The following is a 24913-nucleotide window of genomic DNA, read 5'->3' as shown; positions in this document are numbered from 1 at the left end:
TATTTTTGTATTTCGTTTATGAGCATATATACATATATATACACACATCATGATGTAATTCTGAAATATATGAAGTGGGCCGGGAATGGAGTACAATTACTTATAAATTTTTTCAATTATACAATTTTACGTGAATCACAAATTTAACATCGATCGGTTATTTATTATAAATTCATACACACTCGAATTTGGAACAAACCATTGGAAACCAAATTAAAAATTGTGAATCTAGCGCCCACAGTATTAGGCTATGAACGGTCTTTAAGAAATTACCCATATTATGTGTTGTATTTCGTCATTTAATATGTCAGAATTATCCACTACTTCTAATTAATAATTTATGTAAGAGTAATTTATGAATCACGTCGCGTGGTGTGGATTCTAATTAAATTATTGTAAGATAGTGAATGTCTTATGAAGTGTTTGTAGTATTAATTGCACACACGTTCAATTCAGGGTAAAATGTTTAGTTCCAGTTTATAATAAGTTCATGCACCTTAATAATTGTACTTTTGAATATTTAAATTTGTCGGTCTTAATTGATAAAGTTTTATTACAATGCCACAGCACCAAAATGTTTGATAGGCATGTCAATCTTGACCACTAGCTACCTTGTACCTACCTTGCCAAAATATATTAATTTATATAATTATACATGTAATTACCTAATTAACTAATAAAATAATCAGGGTAAACTTAAGTCAGCATTTCCTCTTCCCCGACAAATACTAATCAGTCACTTAAACTAATCTTAATTAAAGTTTGGTCCTCCATCTCCCGTTAATTTGTAGTTCCAGTCATGTCCCCATCGTTCACTAAACATCCCGACAAACACCTAAATCAATCCATAAACATAGTGATTATCTGTTAATCCACTGGAACTAAAGGACAAATAACTGACCGATCTATGTATGACCAACAAACTTCATCCAATAATGCACTAAGTACCTACCAAACTTCTGTCCCTCTTTCCATCCGATCTAACCCATTTGATTCATTTTACATTATAATTCAAATCAGCGATGTAATTCAGTGCCGTAACATAAGGTATATACTGTCCCTAGCTTTTTAAGGTAAATCTTATGTAACTTTAGTTTGAATTTATAAATCGCGCAGAATTTTTAATCTGTTATGTATTGATTGATGTGAGACGCATATCGAATTTATTAATTGTATTAGTAATTAGTACGTAGAATTAAATATAAATTGGATGAGAATAATCTAGAAAATCTTAATTTCTTCTCCGACATAGTTGAACAAACAAATAACATAAAATTATTACAATAATATTTCTCCATGCATCCATCCTAGTATTAAATATACACTACTTAGAAGCATCCATGCTTCTACGTGTGTTTTGTCATTTTCTCCACATACATTGTTCCTTCTCTTCTATAAATTGTGTAATTCACCACCATCTCAAAACTCAAACATCGATCGTCTCTACCAATCATCACAGCTGTTTTCATTCACTTTTCTAACATCAAGAAATTGAGACCAAACCTGTCGTCAGAACCTAACCAGAATCATGGCTTTGCTTTCATGCGAAACCCGGCCCATGATGCTCAAAGATTTCCTCAGAGACGATGCACACACATCATATAATGGTTTTCCAATCAACCCTAGGAATTCAAGAATGCTAATTTCTTCACATCCAGACAAGCTCTCCGGCGTATTAATCAGAAGCCGGTCGAAGAAGGCGGCGGCGACAACAATCTCAGCCATCCACAAGGTCATTAATGTCGTTAAGTTGTTCCAGTTTGGTTCCGTCAGATCTCCGTTGGTTTTACCTCGGAGCATTTCAAGAAAATCTCCCAAGAGTAGGGATAGGAACGTCGACATCTCCGATTTGCCGGAAATCAAAGTCAAAGTCAAGGACATCTTACGATGGAAATCGTTTAGGGACTTGGTGGAGGACGACCCTGTGCCGTTGGATGTTCCCTCGTCCCCTGGTCGGAGCACCACCGGCACCACCACTTCATGCAGCCAGAGGTCCAGTTGGTGTGAAAGTGATTTTACAGCGGAGGAATTACCGCCGTGGGGCGGTGAAACTGAACAGTTTTTGGGTAAAAAGTGTTTTCTTGGCCAGCCAGCTGATAGGAAAGTCAAGGTAAATTACTATTGTTTTTTTCTTTTCTTGTCATTATTGATTGACAATAATTTTATATTCATGGGTTTGTCTGTTAGTTGTATATATATTTTAAGCTGTTACTGTCTGCTGGTAGACCATACCAAAATAATTTTTTATTTATAAAAAATAAAATTATAGAATAATAAATAATAATTACATCTTATAGTATTTATAAAAATTATTTCTACATTTTAAAAAAATATATATAGACTCACCAAAAAAACATAAATCATACAAACCCTCAAAAAGTCAACAATATTGCACAAATTATCCCTATTCTTTTATTATTAAATTGTGATTTTTATAATTACATAAAAAATAGAAATAATTTGTCTAGACCATAGGTGAGTAATGCAAATCGAATTATCCCTAACAATAATAATGGTGAAAAAAATTACAATTAATATGGATATTTTTGTATGTACAGGGGGATTGGTCAATGTTTGAAGAAATGGAGCAGCAAAGCCCAGTTTCAGTTCTTGATTCTCCATTCCGACAAGTTGAAGAATTCCTCTCCCCTTCTCATCCAACTCTCGCCAATCTTGAAGCTATGCTCACAAGAAAGCCGATTCAAGAACCAAAACTCACAAGAAAACTTAGTTTTAAGGAAGAAATTACGGTTTCTGAGAGAGCAAATGCAGCCGAAGAACAGGCCAAGCAGTTGCTGAGCCATCTCATCGACGAAAACAACAAAAATCGGGAGGAGTGTTTGACAATATTGGATTTTTTCATGCACGAACTTTCTTCAAAGGGAAAGTTTAATGATGTTGAGTTTGATTCCGAGATTGTGAAGACTGCAAAAACATGGATGAATGGAGAATACGATGAGTCGTATGAGTGGGAGGTCAAGGACAAGAGGATGGCCTATGTTAGGGACATGGAGAAGGGAGTGTGTTGGAACAAGTTTGAACAAGAGCAAGAAGAGATGTCCCTAGAATTACAAGTTAAGGTGTTGGATGATTTAATAAACGAGCTTTTGGCCGACTTTCTCTGCAAATGAAAATCGGACACAAGATGCCTAAAATTGCATAAATGTGCTTGATAATCATGTGACATCAACACAACATTGATCTTAGGATCCCCGGACGGCCTAGGATTGGATGGGGTGATAGTGGATCAACCCCAATTCGGGTTTTCCAACAAGCTTAATTGATGGGCTAGTAATGTTGGTGGATGGAGATATATGAGCAAGAAATGGTAGATCAAATTGAGATTGGAGCTTGGACCAAGTCATGTATAGAGTATGTGTGGTTTGGGCTGCCTGGATACATTGGGTGCTTAATGGATACAATTTTATATGGGCATGTGTCAAATCCAGTAAGCTATGAGAAATGAGAAATGGGAAGCAATTTTGATAATATATACTTTATGTTTATCGCCCATTCTGGTCTTGTCCAGTTCAATTTTGAGTTGAAGTTTAGGCTTTGCAGTTTGTGGTGTTCATTATTTTCTTTAATTACGATCTTGCTCAACAATTAAATAGGGCTTGTGGTGTGATTTTTATTTATAATAAAGTTTGTACGGAATTAACAAATTAACTAAATAGTCATTATTTCAAACCTAACTCAAATTAAACCAATATAACATTGGCGTAGAAGTTGATATTAGAATATTGGTAGTGTGATTTTTTTCAAATCATAGGCAAGTTTTTTGTATCTTCTTTTTTTTATAGAGAATTTCTAAATTTTACGGGGTAAATCGTATTTAATTCTAACTTGAGAATCATCACATATAAGCAATAAGGTTACGCTTTTTGCATTAATAGCAACTTCATTCTTGATTTTGCGAGGTGGACATAGTAGGATATCGTGATGTTATCTATGTAAATTTGTACCCACATAAGCTATCAATCGTTAAACTACGCATAATATCATATTATATATATATATATATATATTAATTCAATAATTCAAAATTATGTAATACAAATTCATATAGACAACATCAAATAGGGTGTTATATACAAATTCAACCAAATCGCCCGAAATGGGAAGCAAACAAATATGGTTATTCAGTTGTTGGACAAAAGAAGTTCACGTGGAGAAGTGTAGGGATTTTCACTTGTGCCTGCACAATTACAGCTTACCTAAACATAAAAAGAGAATTGAAACTTAAGAGTATAGCACCATGCACTGCATTGCCAACTTTCAAGACTGCCAGCTGCCTTGTCCGCTAAATAGTGCCACGATCAAGGACCAAGAACGTCTGCTTGCCTGCTGGATGTACCACGACCCATAATATATATATATATTATCATGTGTAAATTCTTGAATGCATAATTTTATTTTAAGTATTCAAATGGGCATTAGTTAAATAAGTCCAGCATCACCAACGTTTCTGATCGAATGATAAAATGTCAAAACATTAATGATTCAAATTTAATTTTTTGTCAAGATAATTGATGACGATGAACGTAAGTCTGTTTTAAAATTGTTTTGAAACACATATAAAATTTGAAATAAATTATATTAACACATCCTAAAATTTTTTTGCAGAATTACTTGAGGGGCCTTAGTTTAATATTTTTCAATAGGTGTTTGTTTATGCTTTGCTAAGCCTATGAATATTATAATCTCATAAGTGTAGCTCTAATTTTATAAAAAAAATAAAAAATATTTATATATTTTGATTTAATTTAAAAAAATGTCAATATAATTTTCGGCTCGGAAATGAAGAAGTGATGGTTGCCCTAATCCAAGACTCTAATTGGAGGAAGAGTGCAATTTAGGGCACATTAATATTGTTTGGATCACATGCATTCAAAATAGTCTATTCATAGATTGTGTATACTACACTCATTTAAATTTATTATTTTCTTTATTTTTAAAAAAATAAAATTAAATTTATTATCTACGAAAAGAAAATGAACAAGGAAAACCAACAACCCTGAAAAATAAAAAAGAATCAACTTTTGCACCTAAATTTATTACTTTTTCTATAAAAGTCCAACTAAAAATAGAAAAATTACTCCACATGCAACTCACGTGACATGCCACCCATCATCAATCACCTTGGGAAGATCCTTGGTGGGCCCCTTCAGCCCCACGGTTCATGCAGTGGTGTCGCTTGCATGCGATTATCATATTATCTAAAGTAAAATTAATTAATTACTTACCAAATTAGTTAAGATACCGCTAATCAATCCCTGTTATTCTGAATATCCTCCTCATTTTGCTAAACATCTCTCTCTCTCTCTCTCTCTCTCTCGCTTCCTCTCCCTCTGCTTAAAATACTGAAAACTCTTCATCTTCTCTCTAAAACCCGCTCTCTCTCCCTCTCTCTCTCTGATTCTTTAATGAACACATGTACATACAGAATATATAAAGTAATACATACAATTACAAGCGATTATTCTTTTTTTCTTTTTTTCTTGTTAACGTAGTGCCGTAGTGGCACCGATACGTTTTCCTTAAAACTCATATGCCCACCACCTCAGTTTTTGCTTTCTCTGTTCTTCATCCTACGAACTCCAAAAGTCAACATGCTATTGCATTGAAAATCACTCCTACGAACTTTGATTTGAAGCACATGCAAAGCCCATCTCTCAGTACTTGAAGAGGGAGCTCTTTTTTTGCTTTTTAATCCACCCAGGAAGAGCGGTGAAGGGGGGGAATTAGAGAGAAAAGATAAAGATGAAGAATGACGAGCAGACGCGTTCCTTGTTTGGAATATCGCTTACTGAAAGGCCCAGGTGGCAGCAGTTTCTCATTTGTTCTTCTGGGTTTTTCTTTGGATATCTTGTTAATGGCATTTGTGAGGTAATTCACATTTTTCTTGTCTCTTTTTGGCATAATTTCAGAAGAAAAGAATGAAACTTTCTTTTAACAAAAAGAAGTAGAAATTATCGGTTTAGATTTGATGTTGAGGGGTTCTTGTTTTAATTCTTGTTTCGTGTTTTTGTTAGATAATTGAAGAGGTTAGTGAATTTTGAATCGATGAATTTCTTCTTATTTTTCCTTTTTTAATCTTTTTCTTGGGGTCAAGCTGATCTTTTTCTTGCATGTTTATGAGTGCTTGGTCAAAGATTTCTTTTCCGATGTTTGTTTAGTTCTTGCATTCTGGCACATAGTCTTACCATTGAATTCTCTGTTTTTAGTGAAAATATGATTTATGATATCATGTTTGCAAAATTTTGTCCTTTTGTCACAGCTTATGAATTTCTGTCTGTGTTTCCTGAAATTTATTAGTGTTTTTGAGTCTGTGTATGTGTGTTGGAGGGCGGGAGAGAGAGAGAGTTAGGTTGTGGGACACTGTCGTAGAAATAACTTCACAGATCATTGTCATCATTGATTGATCCGTTGCTCTCTGAATTTTCAGTGATGAAAATGACCTTGCATGTATTGATTGTTTTCTCTTCTCATCATACATAACCAGATTACGTCAATGGTTCTTTTAACTCTTTCACTTTATTCTATCGACTAGCAATTCTTTGACTCCTAGCAACTAATCCTATGTCAATAGTATCCGTGTTGTTGTTGCTTTGTACTTAATTATCAAATGCAAAGTATAACCACATCTGCCGAATATTGACTCCGTTTTCATGGCTTTCAGGAATATGTTTACAATCGACTCCAATTCAGGTGAGACTCAATTGACATGTACTTAAAAGTAGTTCTTGTTTTGAGCTTATGATAGCTTTAATTCTGTTCCTGATAATTCTTGGTGATCTTGTTTAAATGCAGTTACGGATGGTACTTCACCTTCGTGCAAGGATGGGTTTACATCTTGCTGATCTATCTTCAAGGATTCACCACTAAGCAAATGGTGAATCCATGGAAGACTTATGTGAAACTCTCTGGTGTACTCATGGGCTCAAATGGACTTACTAAAGGTTCTCTGGCTTTTCTCAACTATCCTGCTCAGCTCATGTTCAAATCCACCAAGGTGAAATCAAGTTCAATTCTTAGTTCTTATTGATGCGAAACTGCAATTTAACACATCATGTTGTTTTCTTGCTTGTAATTGTCATTCTATGTTTCCCATGAAGATTTTGTGTCTTAAAAGGAGATACTGAAGCCGACAACGAGCTTTAATCATTTTGCATATGTTCATCTGCAAATATGACAATGACTTTAAGCGATAGTTCAAAGATTTCAAGGTTACTGAAATATTGTAATAGATGTTGTGCCTTTGAAATTGCGTATAAGAATGACATGTGGATTTTGTTCAGTGATCGTTTTCTCCTCATTGGTTCCGGAATTTGGTTGAATGTCAGGTTCTGCCGGTGATGTTAATGGGGGCTTTTATTCCTGGTTTGAGACGGAAATATCCACCTCACGAATATATATCTGCTGTCCTTTTGGTCGTGGGCTTGATTCTTTTCACTCTAGCAGATGCCCAAACTTCGCCTAATTTCAGTGTGATAGGTGTCCTGATGGTATCTGGGGCATTGATTATGGACGCATTTTTAGGAAATCTACAAGAAGCTATCTTCACCATGAATCCTGAAACAACACAGGTGAGATACATGTGATTTGATGTCTGCTTTGGTTGTTGTAACAGAGTAAACAAAAATTGTCACTTATAATTGTTCACTGTAAAATTTCATTACCACACCAGACGGAAATGCTCTTCTGCTCAACGCTGGTCGGCATGCCTTTCTTGATTCCACCAATGCTATTTACAGGAGAACTATTTAAGGCTTGGGATTCATGTTCACAGGTATAGATCAAGAAACTGGTTTGCATTCTGATTAAAGAAAGCATTCAGATGATTATTCATTCACCAAATTATATTTGTTTTCAATGCAGCATCTTTATGTTTACGGAGTTTTGGTTTTTGAAGCCATGGCCACCTTTATTGGGCAAGTCTCCGTCCTGTCCCTCATTGCTCTGTTTGGTGCCGCCACAACAGCCATGGTATGACGCAACCCCAGTTATTTACTTGATAGGTCCTTCACAACTTATCCATCTACAAAAGTTTAGGAAATATAATTACACAACCACTCTTGAGGTTTAGGTACATGCAAAAGGCCCCTAAGAATCACTCTGTTCCCTGTATTCATGTTTCTTGATTTCTTACACTCTCATGGATTCCAGATTTAAAATCTATCTTAAATCACGTCCCATTTTATATGCTGATTAATCCTGTTTTAAACTAAGTTGATTGTTGACGATTTGTTTTTCATGTTTTGATTCTGAAATATATAACAGGTAACGACTGCAAGGAAAGCAGTGACTTTACTCCTATCGTATTTGATTTTCACAAAACCTTTAACCGAGCAACATGGAACCGGGCTCTTGCTGATAGCAATGGGGATTGTGTTGAAGATGTTACCTGCAGACAACAATCCTCCCAAGAGGTCGCCTCCTACCTCAGACACTCAGCCCAAGCATGAAAATGCATCTCAAGGTGAAGATAATAGGTTGCAAATAGGAAATGAGGAAGAGGAAGAGAAGAGACCTTTTGTTTGAGTTTAGTAATGGTGGACGTACGGTTTCATCATGTAATCACTTCCGTTTCGGTTGTCACATGAAATTTGTAATAGTTATGATCTAAGCTCTTTTCTCTATCCTATGATTGTTACTTCTTAGGTGTTTTGTCCAATTATCTCATTATGAAATTCTGTTAGTCTCCATGAGGTTTCTTTCTATGATCAATTGTAAAACTATTCAAAGTATTATTAACTCGCAAGTACCAACACAACTGATTATTGCATGATTGTGTGATGCATTCTAGTTATTGATGACTACATTTGAGTTGAGTGAATTATTGGAACAAGATTCACTCAAATGGGGGGAACTGTTTATGAAGCCCATTGGGCCATAAGTGTCCGAAATCAACGAGCGTGTGCTGTCCACAAGCCTCAGACACAGCAGTTGGCCCATTAACAACCCACACGTGTACCGGAGGTAAATCTTGACTACCATAAAGATCTCAATAACCAACTGGGCTCCCGACACGTGTCCAATTCTCCCCATGCATAGCGACACGAATGCATTACACTTTCTTTTACTGTGAACGAATCCACTTTACTTTACCAGTACCAGTAGATGAATGCACATCCACAACGCTTCAGTCCCACAGACCATCGAACTAATCAAATTCAAGAAAATTAGGAGCAAACACGAAAACCATCAAGAATGGCTGGTAATGAAAACATTGTCCCTTTGCTGCCGTCAATTAACGGGGGAAAATTGGAGAAAAACGAGAGGCCAAAAGGGCCATGGAAGGGAGAGTTCGTGAAGAGCGTCGTGTACGCTGGCCTGGACGCTATTGTGACGTCGTTTTCCCTCATTTCTTCCATCTCCGCCGGCCACCTTTCCTCCGGTCAGGTTTCGTTTTAGCCCATTTGATTAATTCATAAAGTAGCTAGTAGAGGTTTGTGTTGACATTTGGTGCGTTGCGCGCATGCAGTTGATGTGTTGGTGTTGGGATTTGCGAATCTTGTCGCGGACGGGATATCTATGGGGTTTGGAGACTTTGTGTCGACCAGTACCGAGAGAGATGTTGCTGCCAAGGAGAGGTCGGTGACGGAATGGGACGTCGAAAACCGACGGAGGAGTCAGCAGGAGGAGTTGGTACAACGCTATCAGGCTCTTGGGATGCATGCCGCTGATGCAGCCATGGTATTACTTATGATGGGTTTTTCATTTTTGTATTGATTGATTGTTCTTTCACTAATATGAGTTGTCAATTTCATGACTGTAGATTAATCTAGTATAGACCATGTCTATGATCTTGTGACCTAGGACTTCACTAGGAACCAAAGGGTGACTGCTATAGTATAGCCTTATTTGAGTCTCACAAGCTACAAGTTGTCTGACTGCTCACTGCTTAAATTAAGGTCGTTATGCTGATCGCTTATCTCCTGTCTTTTTAACTATAAAAGAAAGAGCTGGTAATCTCTTACCACACATTGATCTTACATGTTTCTTTAATGAAAACGGGATCACATCGATTTTTAACTAATAATTTTGCATTTGACCATAGGAAAAAGAAAAAAGAGTTGTTTCTGGTAGATTATTTTACTTCCTTTCCAATGTTTTTGTCTCCCTTTCTACCTGAATTATGATTACAGAGAGGTTAACTCATTGCTAGTAAACGTTGTGCTATCTTACCTCTTGTACTTCAATCGAAATTCAGTGAGTATCAGGAAAAGATCAGTTGCACATGCATATCCATATTATACTAATGTCTGCAGGCTAGCTGGACTCTTGTTAACAACATTTCTTGCTAGGTTGTCGGCATATTCGCCAAGTATCCGGACATACTAGTCGATGAAAAGATGGTGGGAAGAGGAATCCAGTCTGTGGATCAGAACGGTAAGCCTTGGAAAAACGGCCTTGTTACATTTGTAGCTTTTCTGGTGTTCGGCTGTGCTCCAATTCTAGCATTCATCATCCTCATCCCATTCACCAATGATGACAAAATCAAGTTCATTGGAGCGTGCGTGCTCTCTGCAGTAGCCCTCGCCCTTTTAGGACTTGCAAAAGCAAAGATTGCCGGCCAGAACTATGCTGTCTCAATGGGTATAACGCTTTTCAACGGTGCAATAGCTGGTCTTGCTGCTTATGCCATCGGCTGGAGCCTCCGGAATGTGGCTGGCCTGGAAGAATGATCTTTTGATTCATATGTGGATCATCATCCTTAGCTGACTCTTAAGACTAACACAAATTTTGCTTACCGATGAATCTACATGCTGCGTAGTTGTTTATAATTTTGCGTACTGATGTTGGGGTTTTTTGACACATTTTGTTCCCATTTCGAGTCAATGAACTAGTAGGTTTATGATGGATAAATCAAAGTATGCAAAGACAACATGTAGCAGTGTGTGTGATATGCAGTTGGCCATTAATGAAGAATTACGTTTTTTGTTTCCTTCAAGTTAAATCATGAGTCTATTGTCGTAAAACAGTATTGCATATTTTAGTACATACTAATCCGCCAACAACTGTCTGCATCTCTAAAATAATCCCTGGATGACAGTCTGCTCTCAACTCCTTTTCCGGCTGCATCTGCTATGCTCTAGACGTGGAGAGCACTCCCACTGTTATAATTTTCACATAATATTGCCCATTAATATCAGTTTTTTCGTCTGCTTAAATCTTTCTTGGATTGGATGTGCGATTGCTTCAGAGGAATTCTTCAAATATATAACATGTTACATTCATTTATTACAATAATTAATATTTAATTTCTTTTTTACCTTATACTTTTTGCTCCTAAAATCAATTATTATCAATTTTTTTTTTCACATTGATCACATATTAAAAAAAATCATCTCAGTTAGAATACTTTATTTTATTTATTTTTTATCAGAGATCAGATGAAATGAGATTAAATCCCTTAATTTTTTATTTGATGGAATAGAACGTGAAAAGATTTTGGTTTCCTGTAGGATTGGAAACATATTAGACGAAGTAAAGAGTGGTAGAAGTCTAGTGGGATTCCACAATAATTATTCCACTTCACTGGCAAAAGGATTAGAATTTCCGGGTAACCCGACTCCCACAATCTATCAAAATCCTGATCATCATATGTCTTTTTCTCGCAGAAGATTACCCCTAATACATCCAGGACTGCTTCTCTCTATATATATAATACAATCCTTGTATGTAAATAACATATATACCTACATGTTCAAACTCTCGACACTTCAACTTCTTCCCAGCTGAGAGATTTGATATATATATATATATGTTTGAATTCCTCCTGAAAGGCTATAAATCAGAAAATTCTCTCCACCAAGTTAATAACATGGCGGAACAAGAATCGGAACAGCCACTGACGCTGGCCATGGAATTTCCTCGGGGCAAAGACCAGTACGCCCTCTCAGCCGTCATTGGTGTGGCTGAGGCCGGCATAATGCACAGAGCAAAACACGTGAATCCGGCTACCCGGGATGAAGTCGCCGTTTCAATCAAGATTGTCAACGCATACGAAATCGAAGACATCTATTCTCTGGCTAGAGAAGTCCACGAAGCCGAATCATGCGACCACGAGAACATGGTTAAGGTTCACTGTTCGTTCAAGAATCAGGATCAGCTCTGGATTGTCATGCCGCCGTTACCCAGGTTATCTATACGGTCCATGATTCGGTCCTCTTTTCCACGCGGCCTGCCGGAAAATACTGTTGCTTTTATCCTGAAAGAAACCCTGAAAGCTTTGAACTACATGCATGAGAAGAACAGGCTGCATCAGAATCTCGGCGCTGACTGCCTCTTCCTGGACGGCACATCCAGGGTTAAAGTTGCGTTTCGTTCCCTTACATATGATCAGAGTAGTAATGATCTCAATTCCAGCGTTTTTCCAGATTGGATGATCGCCCCAGAATTGATGATTGATTACAGAAAGGGGCAAAGCAAAGCCACAGATATATGGATGTTTGGATTGCTGGCGCTGGAATTGTTTTATGGCCGGATTCCAGCCTCTAATTTTGAGGAATTTCAGTTGTTGGTCTTGGGGATTGATGACAAATTTAGGATGTTGAAAAAGAATAGAGGGGTTGTGGGTTCGGGATTGTTTGGTAAAATTGGGGTTTTCTCATGTTTTAGCACCAAAGATAAGAAGAACATCTCGAAGCCATTGGGAGAAGTCTTGGCTGCGTGTCTTTCCAGGGAACCAAAGAAGAGGCCGACGACAAATCAGCTGATGGAGTACAAGCTGTTCCAGAGGTGCTTTACAGAGAAGGAGATCAGTTTGGCAAAACTAAAGAAGGCCTGTACAAACTACTGATAATTGATTAGTACTTACAAATGTATTGCTAGGTTGCTAACTGATTAGTTTGTTTGCTTGTTTTTTCCCAAGGTTTAATTTGTTTTCTGGTTTTTGTCAGACTTAATTTACTCATTTCTGTAAATCCTGCATGTTCTTTTTTCTGCCATATACTAATTATAGAGATTCGTCACTTAATAAGTCAGACGGAAATCCTTGCCTCAAGTTGACTTTAGCTCCCAGATCTCTTACCCTGACTTAAATTAGTTTGCAAGCACCATTCAGAGTGTTGATAGATGAAAGAAATTTAAAATAGTGATAAACTTTTGAAATCAAATATACAACAGCAATTTTTTCACCTGAAATTAAGTGGTCGATTGGATTGTAATTTTAATCCTATAATTATAGAGACGGTGATGATTTTGGTCCTTTTATTCTAAGGAGAAATATAATTGTTAAGAAGAATAATTCTTATAGATGATTAATGAAAAATCAAAAGACCTTGAAGGACATGCAGACAATACTGACAGAATTTGCTTGCAGCAAGAGAAATTAATAGAGTGCTAAATTGTGCCATGTTTTCATTGCACTGAAAAACATATTAGAAAGTAGTAATTCGGTATCTCACATAATTCCTGCACAACTGACTAATCAAGAAAAACAGGAAACTAAACGTACTTGTATTCTTAATGGGGCATGCATGCATATTTCTTTTTCAGATATTATTCATCAACAAATCTTTAAACAGAGACACACTCATGTTCAAGTTAGTGAAGATTTCGTACTGCAGCAGCTCATCAGCAGTTGGCCTCTTTGTGGAGTCCAAATTCAGACATTTCACCACCAAATTCTGAAACCCTTTAGAGAATTTCCTCTTCTTGAACTGAACCTTGGGATCAATCCAGGAGGGATCCAAACACACAATTTTGTCCGTTTTAATTAGATCAACCCCACGGCCTTTCTTGACTTTCTTGCGAAGCTTCTTTTTCAGGTTTATCTTTGTCACCATGGCCACCAGGGCTTCCCTGTTCATAACCCTCACCCCCCCGTAGGCCAATTCCAGGGCGGTTATCCCAATCAACCATATATCAGCTGCTTGCGGATATTCACTGTGATTAGACTCATGAACCTCAGGCGCGGTGGCCCAGTCGTAGATAGAAACTGCCGGCAGAAACGATGATGAAGAAGAAGACTCATTCTGCTCTTCATTGAGGTCGAACACAGACGCTGAAAAAGCCAGCTTAATTTCAGGTTTTCCATTGAAGAAAATGTGGCCGGCAGTGATCTCTTTGTGAACATGGCCCTTTGCATGGATGAAGGAAAGACCTTTAAGGGCTTCTCTCAAAGCCACAAGAATACACTCTTCCGGCATGCCATCAGGAAATTGAGTAGCCATTATCGACCTCATCGAGCCCAGGTCCATCAAAGGGAAAACAACACACATATATCCATCATAAAAGAAGACACTTCTGATTCCCATAAGGTTTTCGTGATCAGGGATTAGGCCATTCTTTTCGACTTGGGCTTTCAAATTCCTGAAGACATCTGGTTCTGGATCCATACTTTCGTATTTCACGGCAACAAAGACATCTTGAACCGCCATGGATGCGTATGTGACAGAATGCTCGGCTATGTAGGCCGCTTTGTAGACCTGTAAGCTCCCACCTGAGGCTGTTCCAATGGGGTGCATTATGCGAAATCGATCTCTGCTATTGTCGCCGCGATCAAGCAAGACCATGGGTTTAGGTTTACTTGTATCTTCTTGCTCCTTTCCTGCAGCTTCAGTTGAAGGCTCTATTAATTCCCTTATTGGAGAAAGCTTATTTTTTGGATCTGGGGGAAAATCCTCTCCAAATAATTCCTGCAATGAAAGAGTTTCTTGAAATGCTTTGCGGTTGGATGCCATTTGTTTTCTTGAAATGGGAAGTGTAGTTGATGAGGAGAGGGTTTGTGGAGGATATATAAGAAAGAACTGAACTCAAGAGTTAGTTATTGAGGTAGGGGCGGGGCGGAGTGAGAGTTTAAGTGACAGTTAATTCAACAAATTCCAAGAGAAGGTTTTACAGTTGGGTGGGAGTTGAACAAGAAATTCCAGGAGAATTTAGGTTTTACAGCAAGATTTGGGGACCCGGAACTCGTTTCTACGTCTAAATCCATGCATGCATGTAAGATGCACTATCAGAAACTACACATCTTAACTCTCTTCATTATAACTCATTCTTTTTCAGTAATATATTTATATATATATATATATATGTATCTATGCTAAAACAGTTATTTGAATGATGACAAATATTAAGTATGTTTTTACTTGTCTCGAAAATAATTTAAAAATAAAAACAAACATAATGCATGTATTTCTTAATATGGCTTAGTTGGGTTTACTCTTCTATATATTAGGAATGACAAAATAACAATTTTAAATATAAGGGTGGCAAATAGTAATTTAGATTAAACTCATAAATTTAGATTATTTCATATTTATTCAATTATTTAAACTCATAAGTATAATTAATTAAAATTTAATTATAAAATTAAAAATTATGAACGATTTTAGTAATTGTAAAAAAAATATTACAAATCCAAACAAAAAATATTTCTAATACCAATACTAAAACAGTTCTAAAAATGTGTTTCTAAATAAGATTGATCATTTCTAAAATAATTACAAAACACTGTTTCAAGCAAAAAATTGACCTTTCTTAGTACTATTTTAAAAATTGACCACCAAACAATTTCAATGACTGTTTCTAAATATATCATTAATAAATATAAATACAGTTCCAAAATTCAATTTAGAGTATTACAAAGACCTTTCTAAAAATAATCCGAATTAAATTGTAAAACCATTCTAATTAACTTTATCCAATCCGTTTCAATTAGAAAAAAGAAACTTTTATATTAAAATACAATATTAGAAACGGTCACCATCAATGTGTTTATTGTTCCTTCCAAATTGGAACGTATGGTCACCAACCGTTCTTAAAAAGTAATAACATTGTCTACAGCAACTATTCGTAAACCATTCCAAAATTTGTTTAAAATAATTTCTTGAATTCTAACCAGCCAAATGATAAAAAAATCATTCCTAAGCACACTCGAAATCCCCCATTTTTTTTTTGTGGTATCCATCCTTCCTAGCTGGCGCCCACAAGAAAAGGGTGACGACTACGTCGATCAGCAAAGAAGGGCGACATTCTCCACCCTCACAACCAACTGCCATTGTCTAGTTGGGTTGTCATCCCCTACTAGGGAATTGTGCTCGGCCGTGGTGTATAGTTGGGTAGGGATTAATCTTTTTTAAAAAAGAATTCTTTTTAATAAATTATATACCATTTTTGTTGTGTTTTTTCTCATAAGCGTTTACCCCCCTTTTTCTTTTGCTAAGTCAATGCTTAGGTGGCAAAAATTTCTAATTTAAAAAGTCATAATTTGTACACATCACTAAATTTTGACCACTTTAAAAAATGCTGAGGCCAAAGTCTTGCAATTATGAAAGTAAAATAAAACTTGGAATTATTATTTACCATCCCTATATCTAGACTCATTATTTTGACAATCCACATTATGTAGTCATGGACAAGTAAAGAGACTAGAAAGATTTCAAACTTAAATAACATGTAGGGAGCGTTGCAGTTAGAGACTGAGATTGCAAATGTAGTCAGATTTTCTAGTTGGCTGTTCGACCTTTTAAGCCCACTACAAATCAAGAAACAGCAAGCAGATAATGACAAAAAAAGGTGAATTCCTGAGAATTTGGTTGCAGCAGGAGAAATTATAAGAGTGCAAGTGCATATAGCAAAACACATGAGATAACTTTGCTGAATTATGCCATGTTTTTATTGTACTAAAAAACACATCACAAAGGCACTAGTTCTGTGTCTCACATAAATCCTGCACAACTGACTAATCAAGAAACAGGGTGTATTTCCTTTTCAGTCCCTCACCAAAGCTGCAAAGAAACGTACATTCAAGTTCAAATTAGTGAAGATTGCATCCTGCAGCAGCTCATCAGCAGTTGGCCTCTTTGTCGGGTCCAAATCCAGACATTTTACCACCAAATTTTCAAACTCTTTAGAGAATCTATTCTTCTTGAAATGACCCCCGGTCGGAACCAAACACGCCATTTTGTCCCTCATCCGATCACCCTCTTTCTTGATTTTCTTGGGTAGCTTCTTTTTCAGATTTATCTTTGCCACAATGTTCTCCAGGACTTCCCTGTTCATAACCGTCAGCCCACCATAGGCCAATTCCAGGGCAGTAATCCCAATCGACCATATATCAGCTTTTTGTGTATATTCACTGTTAACAGATTCTTGAATCTCAGGCGCGGCGGCCCACTCGCAGATAGAAGCCGCCGGCAGAAATGATGATGATGATGAAGAAGAAGAAGACTGATCTTGATCTTCATAGAGTTCGAATACAGACGCTGAAAAAGCCAGCTTAATTTCAGGTTTTGCATTCAAGAAAATATGGCCACAACTGATTTCTTTGTGAACATGGCCCTTTGAATGGATGAAGAAGAGACCTCTAAGGGTTTCTCTCAAAACCACAAGAGCGCAACCTTCTAGCATGCCATCAGGAAATGTATTAGTCACTATGGATTGCATGGAGCCCAGTTCCATAAAAGGGAAAACAACACACATATTTCCCCCGTAAAAGAAAGCATTCCTGGTCCCCAGTATGTTTGGGTGATCGGGGATTAGGCCATTCTTTTCAATTCGGGCTCTCAGATTCATGGAGACTTCAGTTTCTGGATACACACTCACGTATTTCACGGTAACAAAGACATCTCGAAGATTCAGTGTTGCATATGTTTCACAACGATCGGCTATGTAGGCCGCTTTGTAGACCTGTAAGCTCCCATTACACGCTGTTCCAATGGGGTCCATTATGCGAAATTGTTCTTTGCCATGGACGCCGGACGGATCAAGGAGGATCATCATGGGATTGGAGTTACTTGTGTCATCTTGCTCCGTTACTGCAGCTTCAGTTGAAGACCCTGCAGATTCCGTGTTTGGATTTCCCGAGACCTCCTGCCCTGGAAGAGGTTCTTGAGATGTTTGAGGGTTGTTGGTTGCCATCTGTGCAGCTTCAGTTGAAGACACTGCAGGTTCCATGTTTGGATCTCCCGAAACCTCCTGCCCTGGAAGAGGTTCTTGAGATGTTTGAGGGTTGTTGGTTGCCATCTGTGCCTCCCCTGGAAGAGGTTCTTGAGGTGTTTGAGGGTTGGTTGCCATCTGTGCCTCCTCTGGAAGAGATTCTTGAGGAGGGTTGTTGGCTGCCATTTGTGCCTCCTCTGGAAGAGCTTCTTGAGGTGTTTGATCAGGGTTGTTGGCTGCCATCTGTTTTCTTGGAGAGAGAGAGAGTATGAGAAATGGAAGTGTAGTTTACGTAGAGAGGGTTTATGGAGGTTATAAGGAAGAACTGAACCCAAGAGTTGGTTACGAGCAATTCTTGATCATCCTTTTAAAAATATAAAATAAATAAATTCTTGATCATCTTCCCTTTTATTTTTTTTTGGGCAAAACGCCCACAGATTCCTGCAATTATATATCACTAACCAATTATAATTTTAGTCTTGTAATTATAATTCGTGAAATTTTAGTCCTATATATATTTATTTTAGTAATTTTGTCTTGTAAATTAAAATTTCTACACATTAAAAAAAATAACCGAAATTTAGTAAAATGGTAGGACAATTTTCAATTTGTTTAATATGCAAAAAATTTTAAAATTATAGAATAAATTGACAAAATAAATTCATACAAAAGTAAAATTATAATTTTTGGATGATGATGGTAAAAAATAAATGGATTGGTATATAGATGGATTAGGTTGATTGAGGTAGAGGCGGGAATGGGAGTTTAAAAGACAGTTAATTGAGAAGGGAATTTAGAGGATTTTATAGTTAGGTCCGGAACCTGTGTAGGAATTTCTACGTCTAAATCCATGCATGCAATGCAGCACAGCATTTTAGTTTCTTGATCAAAACGAGTATGATAGTGTAAGGTCCCAGAGAGGGTACGTATAACCTAAAAAATAACAAGCGAGCTTAAAATTATTCCATTTCCTCTTTATTCAAATTGTAATACGACAATTAACCTTTTATAACTTAATTGTGCTGGCATGGCATGTTTCTGTTTCACCACATCAATTTTATGTGTTTGCTATAAATTAGAACAAAAGCTCTACTAAAAGTACATTAGTCCCTTAAGCCATAGCAAATCCATCTTTGTCCAAAAGATTGAAGAGGCTGAGAGCACAAGAACTGTGCCCAAGCCGGAAAACCTCTAGTTCCCTTCGCTCAATGCGAATTGCAATGCTTGCTCCGCCTCCTTTATGAAACGACGAGTCAGTTCCTTCTGCCCCTGCCGGTATACTATGCTAGCCCATTTGTTTCTACTCATTGGCAAACAGTGAAGAGAGCAGTTGGTGAAACATCTGCAGCAAATCAAAATCAAAGATTTATCACCTAGCTTATCAAAACATAGTGCCTTATCTTCATATAATAACATGTATGACACTGCAGTTAGATTATCACAACTACAACTGCATGTGAGATTGCAAATATACTTGGGTTTCTAGTTGGCTAGCTATTCTACCTTTTACCCAACCTAGAAAAGAGAAAACGGAAATGAAAATCATCTTTAGCCTGTTAATGTACCTCTCGTTTTGATCAGGAGTTCCCCATTTATCGGCTTTCTTGAGTAATTCAGCATCACTCTCTTCTGTCCCTGAACCCTCTTCCAGTTCCATCATCCTTTTTGCAAGCACAAAATTAGGTAAGAATCAAAATGGAGGTTGTAGCCCAATTATAAGATTAATATTGGATTCTTGGAATGACACTTAATAATTTCAGGATATTCACAAAGACATTGCCAGAAATTACTTCATGTTAAGAAGATCAACAAGCAGTTGAAAAGCTCCAGAATCCCCACAAGCCTCCCATATGGCTGTGCGAACTTCACTTTCGGATGGTTGTCTTTCTCCTCCAGATCCAACAAGCTTAATAACAGTTCAGAATTTGGTCAGTTGGTAAGAGTCAAAATAGAAATAATGAAGCTCTTTAATTGTATTCTGGTGGTGTAAATCCAAATGCAAATTGCAAAGCAACATGCCAATTAAGATGATAGAAGACAACTATCATATAAACAAAATTTTCTCAGTGATTCATCAATTCAGAGTAGGTTCCAGTGTTGTAGACACAATATGAACAGAAATAGCAAAAAGGCGAAGTATATAAACACTGAACTTAGGTTAATAAATATACTGCCCAAATTAAGAAGTTAGAAAACCAATAATACATACGAAACATTTGCTGAACAATAAGGGAGGAACTGCTGATGAGAAAGGCGTACCTCCTCAAGTAATGAAGAAACCTGGTAAAGCTCATTTTCCTTCATGGTTATTGTTCTCAAGGCAGTTAAGAACTCTTCAGGGAAAACAAGTTTATTAATGTATGAGGGCGCCTTGCGTTGTCCACTCCAACTATAATTGAATCCCTGACTGCCACTGTCCTTGTTGCTAGTTCCTCCTGGCAAGGTACTTTCAGGGAAAAAACCACTTTTTAGCAAATTTCTAGGCAATAGACACCTCAATTCGCCTTTCTGCAGAAAACAACAAAATGAACCAATGATGAAAATGTTTATTCACTTGCACAACAGCATATGCAATGTGAAGCATGCATTGACAGACACATTTGTGTGGTCAAGCTTGACTCCGTGGTACTAATTGATAACCTGTGCTTCAAGGAGCTGCATTTTGGTCTCTGAAAAGGGCACATCCGAAATTGCTTCCATCGGGTAATGGATCTGCACAATTTATGGAAATATATATAGATCAAAGATATATCATTATGTTGGAGAGAGAGGTAGCTAAGAAGCCTTAATATGACTCATCTAGTCATGTGGGTTGCTTGATCTAGGATTTACCATAAGATAGTCATCTGGGTTGTCCTTTATGACAAATCCATAAAGGTACAGAAGTTCCTGCATCAAGTTTCAATTGATTATCGAATGTTCAGAAAGTTAAAACAGAAGCTTCCAGTTTCTCCAGTTGGTCATTTGATAAAATCTAAAGACCCACAAAAGAAATAGAAACCCCTTGGCAAACTAGCAAGCATACATGCACATTTATTTAATCTAATCCGACAGAAACAGACGAAAGTTACATTTGTCAGACACAAAGGCACAAAGTTGTGAAGAGAGAAAATAAGTTAATTCAAAATTTTTAGAGTAAACATAGAATTTCCATATAGAAAACCCAAGATATAAGCACAGCTTTTCGGTCATTATTGCATACATGCATATGAAGATGCATACAACACAATCTGGATTGACTACCCTGGATAACAAGATTCACAAATTAAGAAAGGAGAGAACAAGATGCCACACTTAGAAACCGCCAGCAAAACAGTGTTATTTAAGTGATATCATGTCCAAAAGATAGAATGGCATAAAGAATAGCAGACAGTCAGCACGGGTTGTTTGCCCATTAATATGATTTCACTTGTAAATCTGTTTTCCTGTAAGGAGCAGTCAGGCCTAGTATGTACCTTCTAGATCATATTTGCTTCATTGAACATATGATTTACACATTCAGCTCCATAAAAAGTTAAATGGGCAAAATATATCCATTATCTATACACCACTAACAGAAGAAGTAATGTATGTAGTTCTACAGTCATGAGATTTTATTAGATGACCTATAATTTCCAAGAAATGTCTGCAAAATCCAGCATACCTCATTCCCCTTGTTACCATAACTGATAGATATCTCTTTCTCACCTTGGAGAAGAACGTTCCCAGCTGATGACAAAATTAATATCGAGTTAACTCCTTGGCTTGAAAGCAAAAATGCTTAATTACTTTATCAGTAACAGTTATAACATATGCCCGCTCATAATAATATACAAACTGATAGCCAATGATGAGAAATATCAGCATGAAGATTGGCCAGGAAATTTACTCTGAAAGAACTTGGCAGATTGCAACTTGGAAACTACCCTTCTTATTGTGTTTTTCAACAAAAGTTTTGAAGTAATTTAATCCACTTTTCTAATTGAATAAGGTTTAGGTGGCAGATTATTACAATATGCTTAAAACGGCAGCATCCCCGCATAATAGAGAATTATAAACTACAAGGGGGAAAATCCTACCAGAAAGAAGATACATAGAAAAAGGGATTCCAGTTGTTGATCCAGTTCCATCGACTTCCCATGTTGCTGCAGCTTTTAAGTCTAGACAACAAAGTTTGAAGAATACAAGAGAATAGACTAATAAGGATCCATGATGTCCAGCTTGTACAATAAACGACTTTCCAAGTATAGAACTCTGAATGAGCCAAATGAATTAAAAAACGATCGTCCAGTGCATTTAGATTACCATGATTGCAAAAATCAATGCCTGGCACAAGACCCTCAACCCATATAGTCTCTCGTTCTTGAAGAGTGGATTCAACTCCAGAAACTTGTCTCACAGAGTTGTTTATCTGGAGAGCTGATTAATCACAATAGTGACATGATTTAAGAGTGGAAAGCAGATCATTAACTTTCAGAATTTAGCATCTCAGATCGTGTACAGTTGGAAGTAATGGCAAACAAACTTACTTCTTTTATTTTCTCTGCTGACAATTTGTTCGGTAGAAACATGATTGCTAGATTCACCAGGAACAATGCTGGTTGTGCTGTCTTGCTCTTGTTCAGCTCTTGGAAACACATAGGAACTTGGAAAAGGAATATTCAGTGCACGGGTCCAAAATATGGAATTTGCCCTGCAAGGATGTCGAATATAAACTAACAGCTGCCTAGATAAAGCACACAACTTACAGGATTCGTCTTAACAAATTAAGAGTATATTGAATGTATAGAACAAGAAACTGGTCAGATCATACCAAAGGAAGTCTTCAAATCTCACTTCTCTGCCAAAACAAACAAGGAAGGCAGAACTCAGGAATCTAATAATTTGGGGACACGACTATAGATAGAAATATACTTAATATGTTAACAGCAGTACATAGCATACTGTTTTCACGTGGCAAGCACACAGCAAAAGAATATTATAGCAACTGACATAGTCATGGTCAAATTGACAGCACTTGGCAGTAGGCCCATACAGTCCATTGGATCATATATTGTACAGTCTAGAACCTTAAATTATTGAATCCAGTAGTTCACAAATATAGATTGATTTCCTAACTCTATTTTTCTTCAAAAACTAAACAATGTCCTAATGAAGATCATCTTTCCACATACTCCAGATCCCAAAATCTTAAAAGAATTCAAGTTGGTTGGTTTTAAATCCTTGTCAAAGTCCAAAAGAAATGAAGGTGAGAATAATTTTCTTTTTAGATTATTTTAAAAGGTTCCTAAAATAATATTCTATCTATCAATCAATCTTACCAATCAGATTGAAACTGTTTCCTAAAGAGACATTAGATATCATAAGTGCCTAAAAACTTGTAAAAGGGTGAACAACTAAGATTACACATGCAACAATATAGGAAGGAAATTGCAGAAAAAATGGTATAGTTGTGCAGAGAATACACATAAATGTGCTTGAAAAGCTTGGAAACTGAACACACCTATCTGAACTGCCATCAAGTGCCAAAAGCTTTTCCACCAATTTCTTCACCTTCCCATCAAAAAGAGACTTCAAGTTTTTCTTCTGTTAACACAAACCTGTCTTCAGTCACATAAGCTAAATGGTAAATATCAGGAAACAAAGCCTGCACAATTAAAACAGTACCATTCATATGAATCATCAGTTACAACCATAAGCATTTTTAGCGTTCAGATTTCAGAATAGTTGAACATATGAATGTTCTCAAGATCGAAATGGCACCTATTTGTTAATTGTTATGCCATGCAGCAATTTGAAAGTGTGATTCCACACTTTAAAATTCCGCACCAGACAGTTCTAAGAATCAAACACTTCACCTGCAGCTCAGTGGCCCGATACAATGTGGTTCCCTTTAGCTCTGAAAACTCATCATCAGTAAACCAAAGTGGATTTCCAAATTCAGTAGGAAGCATATCAAGATACCTGAGATTAAGAACAGAGGATGATTATGTTTCTAATAGGAACAAAAAGAACCCTCTCTTGTAAGAAATCCTCCCTAAGTGATACACAAATTCCTGCTTTACAAAGAAGAAAAAATTGAAAATATATATTTCGTACATACGGCTTCCATGAAGAGCTCTTTCGCAGACGTTCCACGGTTAGAAACAACATTATCAATAACCGGTCATCTACTTCCCCTTCCTCAAACAATGACCTACAGTCAGGTCCTATTAGAGGATCTTGTAGCACTCTCATAGGAGTTATCGCCAGATCAAGTGGAACCACCAGCAGAATTCCTGAATGTTTTTAGGAATAAAAGGACATGCAACTAGATGATCCACCAGTTTAGTGAAAGAAAACTGAAATTCATAATTCACATTGTTTTCATTCTTGTAGATATTATTGTTGGTATCATCTACTACTATTACCACATACTGAATTTCAATAAAAACACAGAATAGGAAATTTCATGTTCTGCGAGCTTCTCCTAATGGAGCCCCAGTACCTTAATGAATATGGATGTTCAAACTTCTTTACAGATAAAATAACACATAAAAACGCAAGAATGGCCCTAACGAATTAATATTTACTGAGGAAAGTGAAAGGTGAAATTCGATATTTTTACCATCAGGGACGTCATTAGTTGTAAATATCCCAAACCCTTTTTTCGAATTGCAGTATTTGAGTTTACAACCCCGAAGTTCCGCTCCGTTCACCTGAATTCATATACCACTTTCAATGTTCTTGGGAACAACTGCAAGCGAGCACACAATCAAACAAAAAAGAAATTGCGTCCTGGAAGTCTCAACAGACCTTCAGCCACTGAAGAAAAAGCTCGAGCTTGGCTTCTTCAGAACCCGTCGCCATCGTTGTGAAGCTGCCAAGATTCTCAACTCTGACCAATAAAGAACCTCTAAGAAGGGAGTCTTTTTATTTTCAGTTAGACCATGAAGTTGGGTTAAATTATTTAGATGCCCACATAAATCAGTATTTACAGCCATTCAGCATAAGCTTCCACTCCTCATTATATGAGATATAATATTCTTTCCCACATAAAACTTGT

General features: G+C 36.9%; 6 protein-coding genes across 8 annotated transcripts; 4 read left to right on the top strand and 2 right to left on the bottom strand.

Moving 5' to 3' along the window:
- Positions 1-1393: 1393 nt before the first annotated feature.
- LOC105171871 (uncharacterized) lies at positions 1394-3560 on the top strand. The gene is made up of 2 exons (XM_011093124.3): positions 1394-2110; positions 2559-3560. The coding sequence occupies exons 1-2, from the start codon at positions 1529-1531 to the stop codon at positions 3129-3131; spliced, it is 1155 nt and encodes a 384-aa protein (XP_011091426.1). The 5' UTR covers positions 1394-1528; the 3' UTR covers positions 3132-3560.
- Positions 3561-5334: 1774 nt separating this feature from the next.
- On the top strand, positions 5335-8723 carry LOC105171861 (UDP-galactose/UDP-glucose transporter 2). Its single transcript, XM_011093113.3, has 7 exons — positions 5335-5889; positions 6683-6711; positions 6814-7015; positions 7347-7589; positions 7691-7792; positions 7882-7989; positions 8284-8723. Exons 1-7 carry the CDS (start codon positions 5764-5766, stop codon positions 8542-8544), a joined length of 1071 nt encoding a protein of 356 aa, XP_011091415.1. The 5' UTR covers positions 5335-5763; the 3' UTR covers positions 8545-8723.
- A 378-nt stretch (positions 8724-9101) lies between these two features.
- On the top strand, positions 9102-10963 carry LOC105171851 (uncharacterized). Of its 2 annotated transcripts, XM_011093099.3 has the most exons (4): positions 9102-9400; positions 9488-9699; positions 10311-10395; positions 10537-10963. In XM_011093099.3, the coding sequence occupies exons 1-4, from the start codon at positions 9214-9216 to the stop codon at positions 10689-10691; spliced, it is 639 nt and encodes a 212-aa protein (XP_011091401.2). In that variant the 5' UTR covers positions 9102-9213; the 3' UTR covers positions 10692-10963. The 2 variants fall into 2 exon arrangements, with proteins under 2 accessions (XP_011091401.2, XP_088734410.1); XM_088878284.1 differs by having other exon boundaries at positions 10311-10963.
- An 867-nt stretch (positions 10964-11830) lies between these two features.
- On the top strand, positions 11831-12808 carry LOC105174288 (serine/threonine-protein kinase BLUS1-like). The gene has a single exon (XM_011096340.1). It carries the CDS (start codon positions 11831-11833, stop codon positions 12806-12808), a length of 978 nt encoding a protein of 325 aa, XP_011094642.1.
- Positions 12809-13502: 694 nt separating this feature from the next.
- LOC105174279 (serine/threonine-protein kinase BLUS1-like) lies at positions 13503-14693 on the bottom strand. Its single transcript, XM_011096327.1, has one exon. The coding sequence runs from the start codon at positions 14691-14693 to the stop codon at positions 13503-13505; it is 1191 nt and encodes a 396-aa protein (XP_011094629.1).
- A 4149-nt stretch (positions 14694-18842) lies between these two features.
- Positions 18843-24821, bottom strand: LOC105171830 (SET domain-containing protein). 2 transcript variants are annotated; one of them, XM_011093075.3, is made up of 16 exons: positions 24664-24820; positions 24476-24566; positions 23972-24146; positions 23727-23832; positions 23372-23454; positions 22682-22708; positions 22398-22561; positions 22174-22287; positions 21948-22028; positions 21533-21597; positions 20722-20778; positions 20530-20601; positions 20149-20397; positions 19680-19795; positions 19455-19550; positions 18843-19231 (listed from the first exon to the last, which is right to left on the bottom strand). In XM_011093075.3, exons 1-16 carry the CDS (start codon positions 24715-24717, stop codon positions 19081-19083), a joined length of 1701 nt encoding a protein of 566 aa, XP_011091377.1. In that variant the 5' UTR covers positions 24718-24820; the 3' UTR covers positions 18843-19080. The 2 variants fall into 2 exon arrangements, 1 of the variants encoding a protein (XP_011091377.1); XR_016061874.1 differs by lacking the exon at positions 19680-19795 and having other exon boundaries at positions 19092-19231; positions 24664-24821.
- Positions 24822-24913: the final 92 nt, after the last annotated feature.

The sequence above is a fragment of the Sesamum indicum genome, linkage group LG1 (genome assembly GCF_026168435.1).
Source record: "Sesamum indicum cultivar Baizhima isolate 11 linkage group LG1, ASM2616843v1, whole genome shotgun sequence".
NCBI classification, from domain to species: domain Eukaryota; kingdom Viridiplantae; phylum Streptophyta; class Magnoliopsida; order Lamiales; family Pedaliaceae; genus Sesamum; species Sesamum indicum.
The sequence above is the reverse complement of the archived record's forward strand: the minus strand, read 5'-3'. Positions and strand labels throughout refer to the sequence as shown.

What these genes read in the sequence shown, in the direction of transcription:
- LOC105171861 (XM_011093113.3), top strand. Translation starts at nt 5,764, where the DNA reads ATGAAGAATGACGAGCAGACGCGTTCCTTGTTTGGAATATCGCTTACT. An exon ending in TCATGTTCAAATCCACCAAG is followed by an intron (nt 7,016 to 7,346) that starts GTGAAATCAAGT and finishes GTTGAATGTCAG; the next exon opens with GTTCTGCCGGTGATGTTAAT. An exon ending in GTGCCGCCACAACAGCCATG is followed by an intron (nt 7,990 to 8,283) that starts GTATGACGCAAC and finishes AATATATAACAG; the next exon opens with GTAACGACTGCAAGGAAAGC.
- LOC105171871 (XM_011093124.3), top strand. Translation starts at nt 1,529, where the DNA reads ATGGCTTTGCTTTCATGCGAAACCCGGCCCATGATGCTCAAAGATTTC. An exon ending in CAGCTGATAGGAAAGTCAAG is followed by an intron (nt 2,111 to 2,558) that starts GTAAATTACTAT and finishes TTGTATGTACAG; the next exon opens with GGGGATTGGTCAATGTTTGA.
- LOC105171851 (XM_088878284.1), top strand. Translation starts at nt 9,214, where the DNA reads ATGGCTGGTAATGAAAACATTGTCCCTTTGCTGCCGTCAATTAACGGG. An exon ending in CGCCGGCCACCTTTCCTCCG is followed by an intron (nt 9,401 to 9,487) that starts GTCAGGTTTCGT and finishes GCGCGCATGCAG; the next exon opens with TTGATGTGTTGGTGTTGGGA. An exon ending in ATGCCGCTGATGCAGCCATG is followed by an intron (nt 9,700 to 10,310) that starts GTATTACTTATG and finishes ATTTCTTGCTAG; the next exon opens with GTTGTCGGCATATTCGCCAA.
- LOC105174279 (XM_011096327.1), bottom strand. Translation starts at nt 14,693, where the DNA reads ATGGCATCCAACCGCAAAGCATTTCAAGAAACTCTTTCATTGCAGGAA.
- LOC105174288 (XM_011096340.1), top strand. Translation starts at nt 11,831, where the DNA reads ATGGCGGAACAAGAATCGGAACAGCCACTGACGCTGGCCATGGAATTT.
- LOC105171830 (XM_011093075.3), bottom strand. Translation starts at nt 24,717, where the DNA reads ATGGCGACGGGTTCTGAAGAAGCCAAGCTCGAGCTTTTTCTTCAGTGG. An exon ending in TGCAGCTCCTTGAAGCACAG is followed by an intron (nt 20,398 to 20,529) that starts GTTATCAATTAG and finishes TGTTTTCTGCAG; the next exon opens with AAAGGCGAATTGAGGTGTCT. An exon ending in TTTCTTCATTACTTGAGGAG is followed by an intron (nt 19,796 to 20,148) that starts GTACGCCTTTCT and finishes ACTGTTATTAAG; the next exon opens with CTTGTTGGATCTGGAGGAGA.